We start from the raw sequence: 19,063 nt of genomic DNA, 5'->3' as shown, positions 1-19,063 counted from the left end.
CTTGTACTGTGTGCAGTACTTTGAATTGAATTGTGTGCATGGATGGTGTTAATGGGCTGTGTGGAGCAGAGTATCTGGCAATGTCTACTAGGACGACAGACTGTGCCATCGTCTGTTAAGTAAACATTTTTGCTGAGGCCCAGTTTTTCCTCCAGTATGGCTGAGTCTGCAGGAGTGGGAGCGTAGACCAGCTGGCTGCCCAGGAAAATGGAGGGCAGATCCACTCGGTTTCACCCTATACAGACTGTTGTTCATAATTTGCTGCTCTTTGTGGTTATTTCATACTTGAGGTCTGATGTGGCTCTGTTATCACCAGTGCATCTAGATAGCTCAAAGCGAGAAAGCTTTTGCATAAGATGAAATTACTTAGAAATTGTCAACCAACATCCATCTCTATATGCCTTCACCTGACACAGTTGGGCCCCACATGACAGTACATACTGGTTTGTTTGTTATAAGTGACACCCTGACGAGGGCATGATAACTGCAGAATGTACAGCACTACTATTTAACCACTTAAGCCCTATATACTTTATCTTACGACAAAGGGCGAAGATAGCTGATCTACAAGCTCACAACGCATCACAATGCAATGCATTGTGAGCTTGTAGCTCTGCTAATTATTTTAATTTCCATTCAAAATTTGCCAAAAATAGCGATTCCATGGTTCATTTTGTTAATGGATTCAGCATTTTACCCCATACGCCATGTGAGTGGTTTGGAATCTTTTATAAATAAATTGTTATAAACATTGCACATTCCATGAGGTTCCATATGATTTCTCCTCAGCACAAATAATGAAACAATGGCATGAATTTACATTCACGACATGTTACATTTTATTTTGCAGATCACAGTCAGTTGAGAGTAGTCAGCTGTTAAACACTGTATTTGGACGGTTCCTGGTTTGATCCCCGGCTCCCCCTAGGTTAGTGTCAAGTGTCCTTGAGCAAGACAATTAACCCCCAACTGCTCCCGATGAGCAGTTAGGGCTGAGGTCTGTGAATGTGTGGGTGAATGTAATGCACATTGTTAAGTGCTTTATGCACCATGTTAAATGCACCATTTACTATTTAACCCATTCAATCCGTGAACACATACTGTGCCATTTGAATTTTCTTTGCCATAACCATTATTTTATACTTTGAGCAATTCAAAAATAGCAGATCTACAAGCTCATAGCGTGGCACCGAGTGCTGCACTACGAGCTTGTAGAGCTGCTATTTTCTTTTGAAAAATCATGACAATTTCTGCAAATCTTTGAATATATATATATTTTTATGTGACTTTTTATGTGATTTTTTTTTAACTCAAATCTTTGCTTCTGGGGATTCTGCAAATGTTTTTATTTATTTTTTAAACTCACGTTGCTATAAAAAAAGTGGTTCTCAAACCTTTTCACGTCAAGGACCACCCAAAACCATATGTATTTGGCCGCAGACCCCCATCCCAAAATATTTTGTTCCAGGGACCCCCATGCAGAAGCAAAGATTTGTGTTAAAAATGTATGTATATTCAAAGATTTGCACACAAAAATAGCAGATCTACAAGCTCACGTTTGCTCATAGCTCATACTGTAGCACCGAGTGCCACGCTATGAGCTTGATCTGCTATTCTTTAATAGCCAAAGACATCTAAAATGACACAGATGCGTTCCCGGATTGAATGGCTTAACCCACGATTAGAATTATGGTGTTTGCAAAGGAGTTCATTGCTGGGATAATCTAACAATATACAAAGCAATATGAGGCGTCACAGCTCTCTGCTTCAGTCAGTATATCACAGGGAAGACCATAAACCCCCTCCCCCACACACAGACACACATTCACAATGTAAACGTTAGATTTTTGTGCTGAGTTGCACATCATGTTCATTGCATTACATCATCATACCACATTGCCGTCACATTTAACTTCTAACTACATGATATTATGTGGACATTATTTTCTACTATTTACTATTTTGAATTGAACTACATGTAACTTTGTTGTTACATCAACAACTTTGTATCAAAATGATGGCTGGGATTGGCCATGCCCATGCTGCATATAATACTGTGTATCACAGTCATACAACTACATATCTGGATTTTCAAAGGCCATATGCATGGAGAATCACACTGCGCAGTGTTCAGGTAGAATTTGTTCAAAGTCGAAAAAGGAAGGCCACCAGACAGAAATGCAGAGACGTGTTTAAATCAAATGACAGATGAAGGCAGACAGAGAGTCAGATAAAGAGCACTTGTAAATGACAGTACAACAGTGGGTTATCGGCAGCGCGGGGGTGATGAATAACAAAGGCCACTGATTGATGTCATTGGTTGTAACAGTAGTAGCGGCGGCCATTGAGGGCTCACATCATTCAACCTCGCCCCTTATGTAACACTACTCATGTGACCAGGCCCGGTCGGAGGGGTGAGGGGTGATGATTGGCTACTAATCCTGGAGGTGCCGGTGTGTGTGTTAGCCCGGAGGCCAATGTGAGCTCTGTGCACAGGCTTGGAAACAGAAGCAAGTATGACAAGCATATCCTTGACTATTGGAGTGTTATTCCCTTGTCTGTTGGTTTACTGCAGTTTACTGCAGTTACACAGTAAAATCCTCTGTCTGTCTGTCTGTCTGTCTGTCTGTCTGTCTGTCTGTCTGTCTGTCTGTCTGTCTGTCTGTCTGTCTGTCTGTCTGTCTGTCTGTTTTGGCCTATAACTCTTGAACTCTTGTGTCATACAATCAATCAAAACTCACACACATCGCTATACATCTTTGCAGTCATATGATACATTTGTGTCATTCAGATTTTTTTGCGGGAGGGGCCTGTTTTGCAGAAAATACCAAAAGTCATGAACTTATCGTCCAATCGACCCCAAATCAAATGTTGCAGAAACATATTTTTTTTTACCAAAGAGTCAGGGTTAGCATCAAACAGGGTTTTGATATCCCATAATGTTTGCCTGTAATTAGCTTCCAAAATTATTAGGAGGGGCCTATTTCTTTCAAAAGACACCATACAACATGAACACAACATCCAATCAACCCTAAATTGGAATTGCATGTTATGGGGCCTTTAGACCACATTCCCGAAAGCGCTTTCACTTCTGGACATAGGTGGCGCCACACAATTCCCCCCTAAAGCTACAACCCATGACTAAGCAGACAGCCCATCTGTGAAAATACACTTTACATTTTTACTTCATTATATAATGTGGTGAATCGAGAAGGTTGCACTAACTGTAATGGGCCATTATGGGTGGTAGCCTTCTCCTGAGTCCCCCAGGGCCCGAGGGACAGGGGCCTCCTCCTGCGCTGTGCATGTGTCTTTGTCTCTGTTCTGGATCTATCAGTAATTGATGAGGCAAGAGGAGATCGAGACAATATTCTAGGTGGTGATGGATATGCTTTAATGTACATGATATCATGGAGAGAAGTACGTTAGACACACAGTCTGACACAGATTGTGGTACGGTAGTTCTGCCAATGAGCTCAGGGATCAGACCATACTTAGTCAGGTTGCTTAGGACCAGATGTTAGGAAAATGTGGACACGGCTGACAAAAGCGGCACATTTTTTCTATATGCTCTCCATCACCATAAGTTTCATTTTGGACGGGGAGCCAAGTCATCAAGATGGCAGAAGGCGGCCATCTTGGATTTCAAAGATGGCCACCATGGGAATATCAACAAGTGACTATTTCTGCCATGATTTGGACATTTGGTTCATTCTGGCAATATATCTGATACGAGCGGTGCGTCATAATCACCCGTTATGAGCTTCGTGAGACGTTTTAAACCACATCATGTTGTACCGCAAACTTTACTTAAACTGTCATTTACTTGACTAATTAGTAAATGAGAAACACACAAAATGAGAAACACATGGCGTGGCTTCGATGTGGATCTCTGCGTCATGGTAATGATGTCATATTGATGACATCACTCTTGCCCAATTATGGAGGGGGCGGCATCCTGCACACATCGGTGTTGCTAGGTACAGTACTGTATGCATGGCAACCGATTATGTTAGGAGTGAGGTCAGACCAAAGCTCTGCTCAGATATATGAGGTGTGAAGTTACTTTAGACTTCCACTTCTAGACCAGAAGATGCTGTGTCCACACGTGTTGTGAGAGAAAGGTATACAGAACTTTGGTGGACAAAGAATACAGGGAGATTGAGAGGGCACATTTTCCAGCCTCAACAGAACCTACAACTTTGTTCCCATCACAGTCCATGTACAGCAGCAGCGCTGACCATGAACCGCCACTCCTGGGAGGAGTGTGGTCCCAATCCTCCCAGACTAAGCTCTCCTGTTCTGAGTGTACCTTCACGTCTCATCCGAGCCACGGCAACCTCAACCGCCAACCGCTGAGGCATGGACATATCTGCTCAGAGGCCCGTCAGCAAATAGTCAGCTCTGTAACCAGCCGGAAACAAGGAGACACAGACCCACCAAAATCTCAAAGTCATCAACGGTTTACCGAGGTTTTAACTCAACCAGGAGATGTAAAGAAAAATCAGACGATTCACAAAGGAAAGAAAACTCACATCTGTAAACAGTGTGACAAAGGTTTCAGTGAGTCAGGTAGTCTGAACAGACACCAGCGTGTCCACACTGGAGAGAAACCTTTCCACTGTAAACGGTGTGACAAGAGTTTCAGTGACTTAGGTCATCTGAACAGACACCAGCATGTCCACACTGGAGAGAAACCTTTCCACTGTAAACGGTGTGACAAGAGTTTCAGTGACTTAGGTAATCTGAAGACACACCAGCGTATTCACACTGGAGAAAAACCTTTCTACTGTAAACTATGTGACAAGAGTTTCAGTGCCTTAGGTAGTCTGACGACACACCAGCGTATTCACACTGGAGAAAAACCTTTCTACTGTAAACAGTGTAACAAGAGTTTCAATCAGATAAGTCACCTGAAGACACACCAGCGTATTCACACCGGAGAAAAACCTTTCTACTGTAAACAGTGTAACAAGAGTTTCAATCAGATAAGTCAGGGGTTCTCAACCTTTTCAGGCCGCGACCCCCAAAATAATGATATTATTTCCCGCGACCCCCCGCGTGCACGCGCGCGGTCCCGTTCGCGCGTGCGAGCGGTCCCGTTCGCGCGCGCGAAGGTTATTTAATTATAATAGGTTATTTGATAATTGTTTATTATCAAAACATTTTTGCAAAAAGTGGGTAAATTGAGTAAATTAACTGATAAAACATGAATTAATGATAACATAAAAAAATATTTTGTAAAAAAAAAAAAAAAAAAAAAAAATTTTTTTTTTCAAATTCACCCAAAAATCTGGCGACCCCCCCAAATTATTTGGCGACCCCCCTGGGGGTCGCGACCCCCAGGTTGAGAACCACTGAGATAAGTCACCTGAAGACACACCAGCGTATTCACACTGGAAAAAAAACTTTCCACTGTAAACTATGTGACAAGAGTTTCAGTGTCTTAGGTAATCTGACGAGACACCAGCGAGCCGAGCTCATGCCTCCTTCAATGCATGAGAGCCAACTGACCTTCTTGTCACCTGACAGGAGGGAGTTTCCCCGGTAGGACGTAGCGTGTGGACGGAACACGTTATTCCAACCAGTTCCATTCCCCTCCATCAGGCGACCTGGCTGTCATGGGGGAGGCGTTATAGTGACCAGGATTACTGCATGTTTTTGTGAGGGTACCTACCCTAGGAGACACGGGGAGAACTCCACAAAGTGGTATTCTCAATAGCTTAAATGCATTCCTTGACGCCAAGATTAACCATCTAAATGGCTTGGAAGCCGAGATATTGGCACTTACAGCTATTACATGGTGGCCATCTTTGAAATCCAAGATGGCCGCATTCCGCCATCTTGATGACGTGGCTCCCCGTCCAAAATGAAACTTATGGTGATGGAGAGCATGTAGAAAAAAATTGGCGCTTTTGTCAGCCCTGTCCACATTTTTTTGCTAACAGCCCTGACTAACTCTAGCTGCTACAAGGACAAGCTGAACCATAACAAGAGAGACTGTACCAAGGCAATACCTATCAGGCCTAGCGAAGACAGGCTCTTAAAACTACAAAATATCATGCCATATTATAATCCTATATTAAAATTGCCTAGTGGGTGGGTGGGAAGATGGTGGACGTCACAAACCTAACATGCAGACCTGCGAGGCGCACCGTTGCTCCGATCCGCACCAAACTGGGCACCAACGCTCGAAACTTGGTGGGTGGTCTTATGGGACAGGCTGTAATTTCTTAAGCCCCGCCCCCTCTGTGTTCCTATTGGCACGGCTTTAAACAGCCATAACTCCAGTACCCAGCATGCTAAAGGCCCAAAACTTGGTGGGTGCTCTTAGATGGCCACTAGAGACGGCCTGTGATTTGCTGATGCCCCGGCCCCTCTATGTTTCTATTGGCTAGGGTTTAAACAGCCGTAACACCAGTTCCCAGCATGCTATAGGCTCCATACTTGGTGGGTGGTCCCAACGACTTCCAATTTCATAAAAACATTACTGGATTGCCTTGAAACTTCACCAACACACTCTCTGAGGGGTGTGGATTTCAATTGAGCAGAAAAGGGTCAGCGTCTGTGTGTTTATTTCTGCGCACCTAGTTGGTTTCAAGTGCAAGTTAAGCCAGATCTCTAACATCATGGGAGATCAGGCATACTGTACAGTGCCAGTTAGCTAAAGGTGAATTCCGCTAAGTCAAGAACATGCTCCTCTCCGATTAAGACATTCTTCTGAGTAGTGTAGAAAGTGTGAGCGCATTAAATGTTGGATCGAACCTTATCATCTTCAGTGTTTGAAGTATTCCTAGTACAGGGCTACTAGTACACTCATAGAAACTTTAAAAGCACCAGCATTCATTTAAAGGTAGGGTAAGTGATATTTTTTGGTTAAAACAAAAAGTTGTTTACTGTTACTGAACAAATGCTCTGTATCGATGAGTACTAGCAAAATATAGAGCTATTTAACACTTATTTTAACCAAAGAAAATCACTTACCCTACATTTAATCTCATCCTCAAAAGAGGCTTACATCACATTGACACGTTCACTTTGCTACCAGTGGACAGAACAAAAGAGCTGTAATCTTTTGCCTTTGTGGCCCCCGGAGTGAGACCTTACTTAAAGCCCCCACTGTGCTGCGCGGTACAGATGATGTGCAGTCGTCACAGCCAATGTCTTGCAACCAACTTCGTCAGGAGGCTTGAAATAGCGTCCCCCTGGCCCCCCTTGCAATCCACCCCCTCACAGCAGGCAGGCAGGCTGAATGTGATGCTGAGAAGCACTGAATCTGTAACAACTGCCTTGCAATGCTTCGGCGTGATGCGTGTGTTTGTGTGTGTGCGGGGGGGGGGGTGGGGGATAGCACTAGTGCAGTCTTGACGAAAGTGACTTATATCTTGTAGTTGGTCTATTTCTCTCAGTTTCGCTCGCCCCCCACCCTCTCGCCCAATGAATGGGAGGGCTTTTTTACCCCTTCTCACACCCAGCAGCAACTGACTCGTTAATAAGGAGGGTGAGGGAAGGGGGAGAGAGCTCTTCTGATAGTGATGGAATGAGACCGATTCCTCCTGGGGACGTATGGAAACACACACACACACACACACACACACACACACACACACACACACACACACACACACACACACACACACACACACACACACACACACACACACACACACACACACACACACACACAAACACACCCGTACACATGCACATAGGCCCATGTTCAAAAAAAGGTTGTATTTCCAATTTAGTGACTTTTGTTTTAGAATGACTACAACAAAATGGGTATTTTAGGTAAGAGTAGCAGTCAGAAGAACTGCAAACACACTCCCAATTTTCCACCATAGTTTAAAGAACCACCTCTTCAGACTCCACCTCATCCCCAGTACCCCAAAATGTTTGTGCTACTTAGACACTTTTTTCTTGACCACAAATGTTAAGAATGTTATTTAGATTGGATCTTTATGTTAAATTGTGTAACTTACTATTGAACTTACTTGAACTGTGGTCTTATCATTTGTGCTGTATAGCACTTTAAAAAAACATATTTTCACTGCATTACCAGCTAAAAAATGTACATAACATGCTAGCATAGGCAGTGGGAGAGTCGTTCTTACATGCCCTCCTTGGCGGTAAAGGTGCTCGTATGTGACTGCTTTCATTTGTAGCAGAACAGTATTTAATACTTGTACAAGAGGTGACTGTAAGCAGTACCACGCGAAACTAGGTTTTTGGGCTTGAGAAAATATCCCCCTACCATCTGCAGGCTGGCAGATAATGCATCTTAATTTAAATCAGTCGAAAGAACAGAGAAGCAAACGGTTTTCTGCTTAAGAAACAGATCAGCGAGAGACCATTTACAGGAGCAGAATAATATGTACTTATAATTATCCTCAGTCATTATCATGGGATGCAGAGGCTAACAGGTGGAATTGGCCTTGCTTCCTCATGTAGCCTAAAATCTCTTCATGTCCAAGACAACATTTCTTGAAATGTCAACTTAATTATTGCTCATGCTTTTTTAAACGGCAATTTCCTACACAAGTAGTTGGAACCGTTTTTCATGGACCATGGTCTCTCTCTTGCTAAAACCAAAGCTCCCTTGACCATAGTAAGCATGCTCTCTCGCTCACTATATCTGACACTTTAATCCTAGCATTACACAAAATTGGTTCAATTACTGAGAGTTACTGAGGTGTATTTCAGATCTTTATTATGCACCGTATATCATCTAGGTAAAATAATCTTGGTTAGTTTGAAAGGTTTAAATATTTGTACATTGTTGTTGAAAATAGTTAAGTCCCTGGGCTGAAGTCATTGAGAATGCAATATAAAATGCACGATACTGACATGTGATAACTTTCAGTGTCCACTGATTTTTTGTTGTTGTTTACAAGTAGATGCCATCCGGATATGGATATTAGTGAGCAGGCTCTAATGTAGGCAGGGTCTAGACCGGATCATGCTGGTCAATTCGTAACAAAAACGAGGCCATTTAGAAAGCCTGGTGACGCGAGGTTAGTTCCACTGGCTTCATTCTTTCTGAGCTCTTTCGGCTGGTCGGCCGACTTTGATCAGGCGGTCTTTGATCCCAGAAGAGGCGGCGGTAAATATGCCAAGCAACGCAGTGCCCTATCTAAACAGACACACACACACACACACACACACACACACACACACACACACACACACACACACACACACACACACACACACACTACATTCACACACCTGGATCTTTGCTGCACCCTCCCACTCACTCACTTATTCTCTCCTCCTGCTGTTAAAAAAGACTCATACGATTGAATATCCTTCTGTTAACAACTATAATCCAAACTCATCTATAGCAGCAATCCTAGATGTCATCACAGACCAGGCAAACATATAAGGTACATGTAAGCTGTCTACCAATAATAATAATCATAAAATAAAATAAATAATGAATAAAGGTAGGGTAAGAGATTTTCTTTGATTAAAATAAGTGTTAAATAGCTCTATATTCTGATAGTATTCGTTGCTATAGATAGAGTGTTTGTTCAGTAACAGGAGTCTCCATGTCTCACCAGCTCTTCAGTAAACAGAAAATGCAATTTTAGTTTGGGATACCAGTTTCATCGAAACTAGAAAATGTGCTCCTTGGAGCACAGGTCTCCGCCAGGCGAGGTGGTAAAAGAAAGTACTGTTCCTGATTAATTCTGTCTTACCTATTTATATTACATATTGTGATGTCACATGAAGCTTGAGCAATGTTAGGTGTTCACAGACGGACGGACACACACACGGACGGACAAAGTGAAAACATACTCTCCACCATGCCTTCGGCTTGGCGGAGACAACAAGTGAAACTTGAAGGAAGTGATTATTACACAAACAAATGAGCAGACTAAATTGGATCTAGACACTATAAAAAATTAAGCTTATAAATGGGTACACTCTCCTGATTGGCTGAAATGTGTCACCTACCTGAAAATGTATTTTCTCTTTATTAAAGAGCTGGAGAGATGGGGAGACCCCTGTAACAAGCAATGTTTACTATCAGAATATAGTGCTTTAACCTTTTAACAAAAACCTTTTTGTTTTAACCAAAAAATATCACTTAGTATAGATATATAGATAGATAGATAGATAGATAGATAGATAGATAGATGGATGGATGGATGGATGGATGGATGGATGGATGGATGGATAGAAAACATACAGTATCAGTATAGTATTGTCACTTAAATGACTGTTAGGACATAAATGAATGCAGACATCCCCCAAAGACCATTAGCAAAAACAGTATCAATATATTGTCATTACAAATACAGTATCAGTGCTGTATTGTTGTCAGAACGGATGTTAGGACAGCAAGAAATTATACTGCACATCCCCTCCCCTAGTAGTCCATGTGTTCCACATCCCCTAGTCCATTTGTTTCCCAAACTCTCCATGGTCCATCTTGTTTAAATGAACTGTTGCTGTGGGAATAAATGAGTGTTTTTCTTGTCTGGTTTTGATTTTGGGGTATCAAGAGTCCCACCAGAAGGGAGTGCCTCGAACTCCACTGAAAATGGATGAGATGTATCCCTGCAGAGTGCAGACTTTGTCTGCCTTCTCAGTCAGCATGATCAGGTACAAATGGTACAGGTCAGCCTGCTGCTCCCCTATGAATTTCAGTCCGAAGAAGAGCAGTGTGCTCGAAACATCGCTCACTCGGGTGGTGCCAAAATAAAGTAATTGAAGGGAGCTACTGTGCGCAAACTTTTATTATTCTTTGATCATTGAAGTTCAGCACCTGCCTTTTACCACTTAAACCCTATGGTCGTAGTGAAACAGACTTGAGTTGCAACTGTAGTTGGACCGTTTTTTCTACACCAAATCTCTTAGCCAAAAATAGGATGTGCCCCACAGTTATTCCGTTTTTCCTCATTTGTTCTTGTGAGGGATTTTGGAATGTCCATACCAGCATACAATACAATAACAAAGGATACGATCAATAATAAAATATTTCTTATATAGTGAGAACTGTGTTTGTTTGTCAATATAAAAAAAGTTTCCTAAGAAAGTTTGCGCGCTGTTGGCTTCTTCAAAAAATTGCATCAACACATCACAGTTTGTATACTAAGACCAAGATACAGTATTTATACTCACCAACTCGATCTCTCTTCTGATCCTAGATGAAGTGGATGGTTGAGCGTTGCATCTAAAATATTGAATCAGCTCTTTGGTCTTGTGAGGCCTCACACCTGCTGACAAAGTCACTTAGAACTAGACCATGTTCTACTTCATCCTGCTCTAGTAAACTAAGCACAGCAGTGTCATTATACAAAATTGTTGTTGGTTTGTTTTACATTATCTTTTATTGGAAGCTTGCATTAAACAAAGGATTAGAGCAAAGAAAAAAACTCTATAGTTTATTTCCCTCCTTGTGTGAGCTGAGGTCTACTGCAATGAAATACTCTGCCTAAGAGAATGAACCAACTGCTCCTTAACAGGGACCAGTAGGTCTGGGACCGGGACTGGGAGCTTGAGTATAAGTGACTGAAAGGTGTTTACATTTGGAAACGCACCAGTGGTGTGTCAGACACTTTGTGTGTGTGTTCTTGTGTATTCAGACCCTAGAGCTACAGTATATTTTCTGACGTGTGAACTGAAAATGCATGGAGACCTGCAGGCATGGAGGAGAAATGCAGCTCCGCCTGCCGAGACTTCCGCCTCTTCAACGAGTGTTTCTCCTGATGAGACTTGGAGGGAGGCAGGGGGAGGGGCAGGGTGTGGCCATTGCAGAGACCCAAGGAGAAGATGGGGAAAGGAGGAGGCAGGCAGCTGGTGTAGGACTCCTCGGAGTGGGTGAACGAACAACAGCTGCTCATCTTCGACTGGAACTCCTTGGAGGAGCAGGAGGAGAGCGACGACACCTCCTCTGCAGAGGCGTGGAGAGGAACCCTCGGAGTGGGTGGACGAGCAACAGCTGCTGGTCTCCGACGGGAACTCCTTGGAGGAGGGGGAGAGCGATGACACCTCCTCTACAAAGGTGTTGGGAGGCAGAGGGGGAGGTGGGGAAGGCAGAGATAGAGGAGTTGGAGGAGGGGGCTGTGAAGCACAGGGGTCGATGCAGCTGTTGACCTTGGGGCCCCCATTGGTGAGCAGAGTGGAGGGGTCCAACAGCTTCAGAGGCATAACCATGACTGGTTCTACAATGTACAAGTCATCTGAACCTACTTCAAACAGACAGGTCAGCTTTAGACTAAAATCATGATAAGTAAAGCATCTCTTGTGGCTGGGATAATGGTTGCTCTTGGGCAGGTTAGCGGGGTTCATGTGAGGGTTGGGAGAAGAGCTGCGACAACACTTCAGACACAGCAAAAGACCCAGAGACAGACACAGGACCAGGGACACCACCAGGTAGCTCTGCTGGTCCGATACCTCTCTCTGCAGCTGGCCCAATGTATCGGTGAGGTTGAGCATTAGCTTAGTCATGTTCTGCAGCTGACTTTGCAGAACATGAATGAAATCTGTCTGCTTCTGGTCCCGCTCCTCAGCAATACTGGATGTGTTTTTCAGTTTAATGATGGTCTTGTTAAAAGCTTTCTGCATCTCCTCCATCTGCTTACGGTACCTTTGGCTGAGTTCCTCCAAGAATCTGCTTGACAGACTCATGTTCATCTCCAGGTCTTTGATCCTGTTGTTCAGCCTCATGAACACGCTCTCTTTCTGACTTGAGTCATGCACAGTTCCAGTGTTCAGCAGCCCTCCGCCATTCCCATTACCTGCCCCCCTGCCATTATATTCCTCAGCACTCTGCAGCTCCGCATACAAGTCGGTAGAGATCTGGTGGATATTCCCATTGCCGTTTGTGCTCAGAAGCAGGTCATCCACCGAGTCTGCCCGTTGATGGGGCTCTCTGGCGTGGGTGAACAAGTCAACTTGCTCCCTGTGGTTCTGGGAAGCCTGGGGGCCGTGTATCTGTGATTCCGAGTTGTCCAAGCCTGACCTGAGCCCGTCCGTGTGAGAGTCTGGCTGTGGGATGGCTGTGGGCAGCTCAGTGGGAGGGGGGATCATGTCTGCAGGCCTGATGGCTGTGGGAATGTGCTGGACCAGCTGCTCTTTGATGGGACAGACCAGGTCTGCTGAGGCCGTCTCAGAGGCCAGAGGCTGAAGGGGAGAGTTTGGGCTGGGTGTCAGGGTGACACTGCTAGCCTTTTGTGTCTCTGGAATTGGTATCACCTGGAGGGTTGGATTGGGGTCAGGGTTCAGGGCTGCGTCTTTTATGTGAGGTAGGGTGTTGTCCTCCTGGGTGGGCAGAGTCAGGGAGGCATATGAGAGGCTGTGAGTAGGGATGGCGGTGGTTCTACTGAGCTCAAGCAGGATGTCTGTGTTCAAGTCGGGGGTGTGATCGATAGGGTGCACGCTCATGGTGTGCGCCTCTGCAGGGGGGTTGACCTCGATCTGACCCATCCCTGGTTCTGGGATGCTCTCTGTGAGTGGAAGGGCATCCTCCTGGGGGCACATGCTGGGGGCGGTGACAGGTGTTTGCATAGGTGCAGGGGTGTGCAGGTGAGCAGGAGGTATGCAGGTTTGAGCATGGATGTTCCACTGTCTGAGGCTGGGCTGCCTCTCCTTGGACAGCCGGACAGAGCACCATTGATGCAGCAGCTCCGGTAGTGTGGCCATGCAGGACAGAGAAAGGGACGACTTGCGCAAGAGAGGACAGTACACCTGGCTCTCCCTACGTCTCCTGCTCGTCTCCCTTCTCATCTGCTCCTCCTGCTCCTCTTCCCCCTCCTTTTCTTCTATCAGGGTGACTGTGGACCGTCTGGGCTCCTCCCCTTCCTCGTCCTCCTCCACAAGAGTGATAATCTGTCTCTCCTCCTGTGAGTTAAATAAGGACACTCGGGATACATCATAGACCTCCTGGGACACAGACTGTCCAGCCTCTGTTGTCTCCAATGTAGTATCAGCACACAGTGCTTCAGTTGGTGTGGGTGTGCGAGGTACTGATGAGTTCCCCTCAAGCTTATTCTGCACCCCTGTTGTATAATTGGCTTCTATGTGCGCTCCACCGTCCAGCTCTGGCTTTCGCCCCAGCACATTGGTAGCAATGTTGTTGAGCATGTTTGAGATGGCATTGGTGGTGAAGTCAAGCAAGTTCTTAGCAGCCTTTTCCTCAGGTGGTTGGTAACCAGGTGGGTAGTCATCGTTTTCATCCAAGTACTCCAGTCTCTCTGAGGGATACTCGGAGTCTGCTATCTCCTCGTACTCCTCCACCATACTGGTGCCAAAAACCCTGATGAGACTGAGGGGACAGTAATGCTCCGATCCAAAGTGGGAGAGAAGCTCAACCTTTATGTACTTGGTGAACATCTTCACATATTTGCTGTAAAGCTGTTCGTCCAATGGGAAGTTCTGGACAGTGCGCTCATCATGTCCATGGAATGTACCCAGCTTCACCCAATTATTGGTTGGATACCTGTCACTGATGGACACCAGAAAGTCTTTAGGTGTGGATGAGAAGAGTTCGAAGTTAGCAAAGTCCAGCTGCTTTACTTGAATATTCTCACAGAGCTCTATGACAAACCAAATTTTGTTGCTGCATGGATTCAGCATGTAAAGATCCATGTCCTCCTTTAGAATAGCTGAGATACTCTTGGCTTCATTGTTAGCAGAGAGTACCTTGGCTCCACACTTCACAGAGGCATAGTTATTCTTGAAGTTTTTCTGGGCTTTCCTCACTGGGTGGGGGCTGCCATTAGTTGAGGTATGTAGAGACTGAATCTTTTCTTTCTCCACCTCCATGACTTGCTTCTTCCACTCGTCAAAGGTGGGGATGTCCTCTTTACTGGGCACTGAGGGGTCTGTTTCCTTCCCCACACTCGCATCCACTACCTGCTGATCTTGTTGTGTGTGCGAGGCTACGCCACCCTGGTCCAGATCATCTGACAGCCCATGGGCCTGATGCTGCTCCTGGTCCACAGTAACCAGAGAGGTCTGGTCTTCCACTTCTGGACCAGAACCGGGGTCCTGCCCTGACTGGGTCTCTATGCCTTCCACATCCACGCCTGTGTGGTCTGGCCTGCCACTATGTGAGGTAGCTGTGTATTGATGCTTTACTGGGTTTGAAGTTGAATTTGTGGTCGAGCCCAAGATAGGTTGCGTAGGAGGTGAGGCGTAGCTGGGGAGCTCTGCTGGAGGTGGAGCTGGGCAGTCTGTGGAGCCCTGGACCTGGGCAGTAGTTGTGTCTGTGGCTGGGGTGGGGTTGGGTGTGGAAGAGGCTGGAGGCGCCTGGCCCTGGTCATGGTCGTGGTTGTGGAGGTCCATGTCAGTTTGGAGGTCTGGCTGGGGCTCTGGCTCTGCAGCAGCCACAGGTACCTCTTCAGATTTGACTTCCTCCTCCACTATCTCAGCCTCTATTGGATTCACAGTCTGTTCATTATTGTCTTGGTGTATTTTCTGTGCTGGCAGCTGCTCTAAGACAACAGGCCCCTGTTTCTCCTGTCCGAAATTATATGACATTTGTGACGGACATTCTTCCACCCCCTTGTGCTGTTTCAAGTCATGCTCCTGGTTTTGGTCACGTGGGTCGCAGTCCCTAGTAGACTGACCTGGACCAAAGAAGATCTGCTCTGAACAATACACATGTTGACAGGGGTACCAGCACAGGAGAGCTACAATTAGGGACATCACCAAAGCATGGAACGTCTTCATTATCTTCACTGTGACCAACAACCTTTCTCTTTGGCGTATAATAATACAATCTAAAAATCCCACTCTGTTGTAGCTAAATAAACTGAAAAGGACATTTTATTTATAAGTCATCTATGACATCAATGCTGTGATGTCAATACTGTGTCTCCGTATTTGGGCAGTTAAAATAAATATAATATGCATCAATTGCATTATTGCCATAACCTGGTTGTTACAAGTTAGCATTTTGATTATTGTGTACATGTAAACATCCTTGTTGTTAACAAGGTGGAAGCAGCGACGTCACGGGCTCCCAGAAGGTCCTGTGCTTGCGCGCGCGCTATTTCCGTTTTTTGGGGGGATTTTGTTCGTTTTCTCTCCGTTTTTGTGGTTACTTTATTTCGGTTTTAGGGTTAGGGTTAGGGTTAGGTTAGGCTTATGCTATTTAATTCTTATTTTTGCCTGATTTTACCGATTTATTATCAAAAATAAATAAATTAATTTTAAAAAAAAAGTTTTTTTGCAGAAAGTCTGGGTATGAAATCACGGATCTGTGAGAGTGAGGGTGTCGCGTTGTACGCACAGTGAATGGCCGTGCCACCCCTGGGTGGAAGACATAACTGAAAATGGGAAACTGTTATCCTCTGATTCAGTAGATCCCTTATTTATGCTCTTCTGCAGTAAGTGTTGGAATTTGTGTATTGATCGTAGTTTCAAGCCTTGTGATTGTGAACTTCCCCAAAGACAAATTTTGTTTGACATGCTCCATCATTCACTACAGTTGTGTTTACATCTGAAAGCAAGTCACATATTGCGCAATGCGTCCCCTTACCAATTCCCATGAACACACTACGTCATTGTCAGTGACAACGGAGAGCGTTGTCATGTAAATCAGCAAGTAACACACAGACCCAGTAGAAGCCTGTCGTTTTTATTATTTTTTTACGCTTTATTCTATGTGAAATTATAAACATGTGTCATTTGATGGTGTTAGCTGGTGTTAGTTAGTTCTCATAATTTCCCAAAACCAAGAATCATAAAGATACAAAAAAATGTGTCTCCAAATGCTAGCCTTCGATGCATGCGTTGGTATTTGATGACCAGAGAATCGGTCCGCCTTTTCAGCCCTAACCTAACCCAAGCACATCAGGCTTTCCTCCAAGCCTGTAGTATTCGTAATGCCCTAGAATGTCAGCAGTACTGTAATCTCTAAAGGTGAATTATTTTGTAGTTGTTGTTGTTGTTGTATTTGTATTTGGGAAACCTGTTGTGTCTGCGCGTTCTGGCTGAACTAGACATGCCAAGTCTTGTTTATTTAATTTTCCTTTGTCTTGTTTTGTCCTGTTCTTCTCCAGGGTTCAGCTGATTCCTACACAAGCCGACCATCCGACTCGGATGTGTCCCTTGAGGAGGAGAAAGAGGGGGGCCAACAGGAGAGGGAACAGCAGGCCACCGTCCAGTTGGAGAGGGCCAAGGTATGTCAGGCCTCAACCGGACTCTAACACTTAATTCGCACTTCTTCATTGAAAGTATCACTCACCGAAAACAACAGATTTTTGGCAACCGACACAGTCGGATGATCTATTCTAATCAATTTGAAAAACTTTGATTTGATAAAATGTTTTTTGACATGTATCTTATAAGAAAACAATTAAATACAAATGAACAATGAACAAGAAAAGAAGTAAATATAAGATACACATGAACTGTGGTTTTATTTAACCACTTAAGCCTTATTCAAAGGATTTACGTTTAGATTCACGTAAAAAAAATGAAATCTAAAATCAGATCTACAAGTTGTGAGCTTGAAGATCTGCTATTTTTCGGTTGCATAATTGCTGATACCTATGCCATAAAAAAAGTCTAATATTGACTCTAGTCGAATGACCACATTTCAACCTTGTGGCCAATTTACAAGATTTATAATAACTGTACACCACATATCGTGAGCTTGTGCAGTTGTGCATCTTTACAGTGGTTTCAACGCATCATGCATTTTGAATTCAATGAAGCAAAACTTGCATGTCGTCTTGTATTAAAACCTTAATTTATACAGTCTATGATTAAAACACATTGAACATACTGCATCATCTCACAGGCGAAATCGGTGGCCTTTGCTGTGAGGACCAATGTCAGCTACTGTGGGGCTCTGGATGAAGACGTCCCTGTAGCAGGCACTGCCATATCCTTTGATGCCAAGGACTTCCTGCACATCAAAGAGGTGATATACAATCCGGCACTACTACAACCGAAATCACATTATCGCACGTTTAGTGTTCCACCACTTAAACACTTAATTGTTTGACAGCAACATTTTAGTGATAGGAAAAGTAATTTAAAGCTTAAATTACGGTGCCTGGCATCCGGTGTCAACGTTTGTATCTGGCCCCACAATACTGTGATTAGGTTATTTATGTATGTTGTTTAGTTGTCTATCTACCTACAACAGCTAGTTTAAAACCTTTATATTCACTACCTCCATATAGCAATTTGTTTCTGTCCATTTCTAGTGTGTGTGACTGGCTAGTCCGTGCCCAGCAGCCAACAAGAGCTGACTGTGCTGACTATGGAGCTCGGTGCCTGGTCAGAATAGCTGTGTATTATTTGCTCACACCCCTGTAGTTCCAGGGCTGCAAAATGGCAATAGTAATTCTCATCATCTTAATAAATAATCATGAACAAATAAATAAATAGATTTTTTGTTATTTCAGTTTCACTTATTTATCATGTATCCTGTATGAATTGTCTCACCTTTTATATATGTGTGTATATATATATATAACCTAACCCTAACCCTAACCCTTTGAGGGGGGGCTTTTCTGATTTTATTGATACTACACTGTTGAGATAGACAGGAAATACTTTCTGTTTACTAAAGAGCTGGTGAGACAGGAAGACACTTGTTACTGAACAAACACTCTGTAGCAATGATTACTATAGAGCTATGTAACACTTATTTTAACAAAAGAATATCACTTACAATACACGCCCTTTAAACACATGAACTCTTGCGTCCTTATTCGAGCATGTGATAATAATATATGATATATTATGTAGATCGGCTATTTTCTGCAAAGGGAAAAAAGGAGCGGGTCAACGGATAGATCCCTGGGGGACCCAGATCAACAAAATATAAAGTGGTTAAGTGGTTAAACCTTCACAGATTAGCCCCTTCTCACATTGTGAGTTTCCTCTCTGTCTTTTCTCTTATGGATGTCCAGAAGTACAACAATGACTGGTGGATTGGCCGTCTGGTGAAGGAGGGCTGTGACATTGGCTTCATCCCCAGCCCTCTGAAGCTAGAAAACATTCGCTTACAGCAGGAACAGAAGGGGAGTCGTTTCCATAGGTAAGGAGGAGACTCAGCAGTGAGTGAAGGCAACAGTCAATTGGAAAAGGA

General features: G+C 44.1%; 2 protein-coding genes across 7 annotated transcripts in view; one reads left to right on the top strand and one right to left on the bottom strand.

Annotated features, from left to right (window-relative positions):
- LOC311064750 (voltage-dependent L-type calcium channel subunit beta-4-like) overlaps positions 1-19,063 on the top strand; it is a gene marked incomplete at both ends in the record, with an annotated part of 48,651 nt that overhangs the window by 17,827 nt on the left and 11,761 nt on the right. For all 6 annotated transcript variants that reach the window (XM_084084679.1, XM_084084677.1, XM_084084678.1 and 3 more), the window contains 3 exons: positions 17,019-17,138; positions 17,762-17,884; positions 18,885-19,012. In XM_084084679.1, the coding sequence (XP_083940805.1) occupies positions 17,019-17,138; positions 17,762-17,884; positions 18,885-19,012 (371 nt within the window). The remainder of the gene's footprint in view (positions 1-17,018; positions 17,139-17,761; positions 17,885-18,884; positions 19,013-19,063) is intronic.
- On the bottom strand, positions 10,507-15,684 carry LOC311065144 (SUN domain-containing ossification factor-like; the record flags this gene model as incomplete). Its single annotated transcript, XM_084085361.1, has 3 exons — positions 10,507-10,643; positions 11,648-11,902; positions 11,955-15,684. 3 exons carry the CDS (start codon positions 15,682-15,684, stop codon positions 10,507-10,509), a joined length of 4,122 nt encoding a protein of 1,373 aa, XP_083941487.1.

This window comes from Gymnoscopelus microlampas (assembly GCF_963454915.1).
Source record: "Gymnoscopelus microlampas genome assembly, chromosome: 17".
NCBI classification, from domain to species: Eukaryota; Metazoa; Chordata; class Actinopteri; order Myctophiformes; family Myctophidae; genus Gymnoscopelus; species Gymnoscopelus microlampas.
Note: the sequence above shows the minus strand (reverse complement) of the source record. Positions and strands in the feature narration are given on the sequence as shown.